Consider the following 5291-nt stretch of genomic DNA (forward strand, 5'->3'; position numbering starts at 1 on the left):
TGCTGTACCTGATTGGCTTGGTCTCTGATTCTGGTGAAGGAGGTTTGGTGAGCTGAACACGTCAAGAGTTCAGTCCTGGATATTAGGGTGAGATATTCAGATACTCGATCGAAGACGTTGGCTTCCATTGCCTGAAAGCAAGATACAAAATATATATACCATTAGTTTAAATAGAGTGGTGCAAATATTCGAAATGTGTTTCACAATTTATTGAACCAATATTGTGTAAGGCCGCGGGTTCAATTCCTGTCTGGGGCGGATTTCATTTCTGAAGTTATAAGTTTCATTTTCGGCTTTCTCCTATCCTGTTTTCCTCCTATCCTGATTTCGGGACGATAAGACCCTAGAGTTACAGTTCCCTCTATCAAACCTCTTGGGAGGGGGAATCTTTTTGTATTCTTTACCTGCATGAAAATGTAAATGTAAATGTAAATGTAAAAATGTAAATGTAACTTTATTTAATGTTTTTTTTGATTTAATTTTTTTTATTTAATTTCATTCTGAAGTTATAAGTTTCATTTTCGGCTTTCTCCTATCCTGTTTTCCTTCTTTCTTCGATTTCGGGACGATAAGACCCTAGAGTTACAGTTCCCTCTATCAAACCTCTTGGGAGGGGGAATCTTTTTGTATTCTTTACCTGCATGGTTCCTTGAAAGTCGACGACAAAGTATCTGGTTTGATGTGCATTAGCCGCCGCTAAGCTGAGCAGGTAATCGTTTCTGGCTCCCGAAGACTTCTCCTCCAGAATGTCCTTCTTGGAGGACACCTTGGCTGAGTTCTTCTGGAGTGATGTTATCGACTGGAAGAAGGAGCCTTTTTTCTTTTTCAATCTGAAAAATGAAGCGTCCGGTTATCGGTTTTGAGGGTCTAGAACAGGGCTGCCCAACTCATTGACAAGGGGAGTCGATCGCGGATTGATTTCAAGTCGCTCGCGACCAGCACACCCAGCAGTGTTTGAACCTAACAATATCATCTTACTCACCCAATTACTCAAAACTTGTGTACCAAATTCAGAGTCAAGTCTCTAATTAGGTAAGTCGATCGCAAGACTGTATTGAAAATTCAAGTCGATTTTCCTCTGAAAAGGTTGGGCATCCCGGGTCTGGAATCTAAATAGATCAGGGATTTACAACTGGCGAGGTTTAGGACGGACCTTGAAGCTTCCTATTTAAAAATACACTAAAAGCCCACTCTGAGGCTTTGATGTGTGGGCAAAGAGCCCCAAAAGATAGGTTAAGCTTAAGCAAATCTAATTTTTGAAATAATATACAACTTGGTCCCCCCTACTACCTGTAGCTTTAGAATTAAAGGCCGGCTCCCATGCGGTCCCTACACTCATACCTATCCAAGAACGGAAAAATCCGCCCTGGCTGGGATTCGAACCCAGCACCTCCGGGTTGAGAGTCAGTGCTCTTGACCACTCGGGCACAGAGCTGGACCATCAGGTGCTTACTCACTTTTCTTCGATGTCGCGAGCTTTGTCCCGCACATCATGAGCACAATGTTCCTCGTCAAAGTATAATTTCTTGTTCTTGTCCACATCTTGCACGCTTGCTTGCACTTCTTTCTGAATGTTGGCCAGCTGTTCCGAACACTAGAAAAAAGGCGTTTCATGTCAATGGAGAGTCCTACTAATTATTACCAGCCTGTCTAGTATCCGGTTTCTAAAGAAGCTTTTACGATCATTCCAGGGGAAAAAACTGACGAAAATTTCGGAGAATCTCTTTACCTTCGGGACGATAGTACCTACCTCCGCAATTATATGTACTTCCATCTATCAGACCTTTTTTAAAAGTCCTTAGATAAGGTTCATACCATGATAAGGGATACTTTACCTTCCTGGCCGCCTGTAGTTTGTGGAGTCGCAGCATCTTAGCCTCGTCAGCGATCTGTGACTGAAACACTTCGATGGCAGCCATTCTGGCTCTGGCCAACTTTTCGTTTTCCTCCAGGACAGTCCTCCAGACATTCCACATGTTCCTGAGGGTCAGGGAACCAGAAGACATTAGGGAATAGGTCAAGAGAAATTAGGGAATAGGTAACACCCGTTGCAGTCTAGTCTAAAAAGAAATTTCGTATGATGACAAAAAAAGTCACATAATAAAATACGGCTTGACTTACCATCTGTCTTCGGAGCTGTCGGTTTTGACATCAGGTATATTGGCGATCTTTTTGTTCAGGAAATGAGAGGAGATCTTCAGCAAAGCCTCCGCGTACGATTTTTCTATGGCGGATTTCTTGAGAATGAAATTTCTGTAAGGAAATCGATTTTTTGTTAATATCACAATACTCAACGCATTATTTTGCAGATCTTAGGCCCGTGACACCAAGTGTGGTGGCGCCATTACACCCAAAGAGTAAAAAATCACCTCTGTGCGCACAGAGTAATATCACAATGCTCAACGGATTATTTTGCAGATCTTAGGCCCGTGACACCAAGTGTGGTGGCGCCATTACACCCAAAGAGTAAAAAATCACCTCTGTGCGCACAGAGGGGCATAAGTATGTTCGAAATCTTTTGAACCAAGAGAACAGTTCAGTTACCTACCTGATGTCGTCAAGAAGGTCGCACTCATTCTGGTTTTTTAATTGTAACTTGGCGATCTGTTCAGTGTGTAGGTTTTTCAAAAATTTCACGTAGTTTCCCTGGAAACAAAATAATAGTCGTAATGACAAATCAAACACATACAGATGTTTTTTTTTTTTTAGGAGGTTTGATAGAGGGAACTGTAACTACTAGGGTCTTATCGTCCCGAAAGCAAAGAGAGAAGAAAGTCAGGATCGGAGAAAGCCAGCCGTTCCGAAAACGAACTTCATATGTTTAGGATAAAATCCGCCCCGGTCGGGAATCGAACCAGTGGCCTAGCACTTACAAGGCAGACGATCGTTCCCAGCTAGCTAGGCTGGCACATAGGGTTTTAGTTACCCTGTCAATTTTGAAAACATAAAAATAGACCTAGGAGACTGAAATCGTTTAAAGCTAGCATAGAATTTAGGAGTTCTCATAAAAGAGGGGGATAAAATGGCACATATTCAAAAGCTGTGAAAAGGAAACAAGGCCTTCCCCCTTTCCCTCATCTTATATCACCCCTCCCTTGATATTCCTTCCTCCCTTAGTCCCTTCGAATCTCTCTCTCCCTCCTTTCTTCCTCTACCAGGTATCCCCTCTTCTTATATTACCCCTTCCTCGCTCCTCCCTTACATCTCCCTCCTACCTCCTATGGTTTTACTACCTCCTCCACTCTACTGTTTTCCTAGTTCCTACCCCTCCTCTACTTGTCTACCTCTTCTTCTCCTATACCCCCCCCCTTCTTCTCCATTCTTTCTCCTGGTAAACCTTCTTCTTCTTCCTCCACAACCCCCTCCTTCTTTTTCCCCACCCTCTCTCCTATCCTAGTTCACCCTGCCACCCCTCTCTCTCTCCCCCTCCCTCTCTCTCTCCCTCCCCTCTTTTTAATCTTTTTCGAGAGTTGGAGAAACGGAAAATATGTATAAATGAAAAGTGGGGTTGACTTGCGCAGTGTGAAGCAGAAATATGCTCTTGATAATGTTCGGGGTTTTTGAAACAAAAATCGGCTGTGAACATCACACGACTTTCTTTATCTTCGAGCTGAAATCCGGCAAAAAGTGACCGAAATACCGTCGACCGTTGCACCGATCTTAACCAAAAGTTTAACCTTAACAGCTTATCACATTTGAAGGTTTCATACCACATTTCAAGTAGGTACTTACTTATCTAGCTGAATTCTCGCTCTCGAGATATGTTGTTTATAGACAGACACACTCGGACCAATGGCTGAAACTTTGGATTTAGGCTCTAGGGACCGTAAAACGTGTTTTGGCACTAAAAACTGACCATCGAAAATTTTCTCGAATACATTACCTACCTTCTTATAGGAGTATAGGATAAGGAAAGTAATACTTTCCTTCCTATAGGACTATAGGATAAGGAAAGTAAAAAAGTTAAAAGCAACGGTGATGACGAGTGACGATAGAAAATTGGAAAATGTCTAAAGTAATGGCAAAACTGATAGGAAATAATATAATATAGGGGAGGTGGCAAAACTCCTAATGAAACTCATTAAAGATAGTAGGTACCTATCTCTCCTACCTCGTAGACTCCTGGGAAACGTGAGAATAAAAATCATTTCTTATCATGGTGGGGCACTTCTTGCTGTACGTTTTCTTTAAATTTTATCTAATTTTTAATCAAATACAGGTAGCCAGTCTAGTTAGCTTGGAGCGTAACGCGCTTGTCTTGTAAGTGCTAGGTCGTGGGTTTGACTCTTGCCCGGGGCGAATTTTATCCTCAAGAGAAGAGGAATGCTCCGTTGTGACTGGGCCCTAGTTTTTTTATGAGCGCCGTGTAACTATTTATGTATGCAATGTGCTACATAAAAAGTATTAGTGGAGATGTCTGATTTTCAACATGGGATTGACCATGCCTTCTTTAGTCGGAAGTCGGAATCCAATAAAAATTCAACTTGGGAGGGTGGGGGGAGGAACTGCAAATGTGTAGGTTTTTAATGTCCGTTTGTTGGGTTAGGTATATATATATTTAAAAAAAAAGATGAGTGTTTCACCGCCGTTTTTATTTCGTAGCGATGAAACAACTGCTACATTAGACGCTTGTGGTCTGTGTCGTAGCATGCCCATCCCGTAGTATGCCTCTCATCAGATGAGCGAGAAGAGACACAATACTTCCCATTTAGGTGCTGGGTCAACACGAGAACACCAGAAAGTAACCCGTTGAAATATTTTGCAATCGAAAAACGAGTACAAATTTTTGTCGAAGGTGGGATTCGAACCCGGGACCTTCTGCATGGCAAGCAAGCGCGTTACCACTGGACCAACCGTGCTCTATATTAAGTATATTTTTAAGTGTCTACTCTAAAGTTTTGAGGGTTGTTCAAAGGCCGATTAGATTTGTTAAGTCACAAGGGTACCATTTTCAAAGTCTAGCTTCCAGAAAGCCAAAGGTAATTAAGTCCCTATAACCTATACTTACCTATTGTATTTTTATACTCGTCTCTATATTTCTCTACACTTAATCGTCATTTGGCAAGCATTACATTTTTTCCAACATTAAAGTTCATTAGAAACAAAGCAAGACAAACTCCGACCATTTCAAGAGCTCCTATTAAACAATTCTCTCTCTCTCTCTCTCTATCTTCCCACAACCATGTCCCTTTATTTTTCTCTCTTCTTCCTCTCTCTCTCTCTCTCTCTTTCGCCTTCTCTTGTCCATCCCTCTCTCTCCCTACCAACCTATCCCATTATTTCTCTCTCTC

At 41.9% G+C, this 5291-nt stretch overlaps 1 protein-coding gene across 1 annotated transcript; it reads right to left on the minus strand.

Annotated features, from left to right (window-relative positions):
* Positions 1-8: 8 nt before the first annotated feature.
* LOC103521872 (F-BAR and double SH3 domains protein 2-like) lies at positions 9-2646 on the minus strand (the record flags this gene model as incomplete). Its single annotated transcript, XM_008486979.1, has 6 exons — positions 9-131; positions 638-830; positions 1458-1594; positions 1836-1980; positions 2122-2253; positions 2549-2646. Coding segments are annotated over 6 exons (828 nt in total), but the record flags the coding sequence as incomplete, so codon positions are not given.
* Between the last annotated feature and the right edge of the window lie 2645 nt (positions 2647-5291).

Source organism: Diaphorina citri, unplaced genomic scaffold (assembly GCF_000475195.1).
Source record: "Diaphorina citri unplaced genomic scaffold, Diaci psyllid genome assembly version 1.1 scaffold6185, whole genome shotgun sequence".
Taxonomy (NCBI): Eukaryota; Metazoa; Arthropoda; class Insecta; order Hemiptera; family Psyllidae; genus Diaphorina; species Diaphorina citri.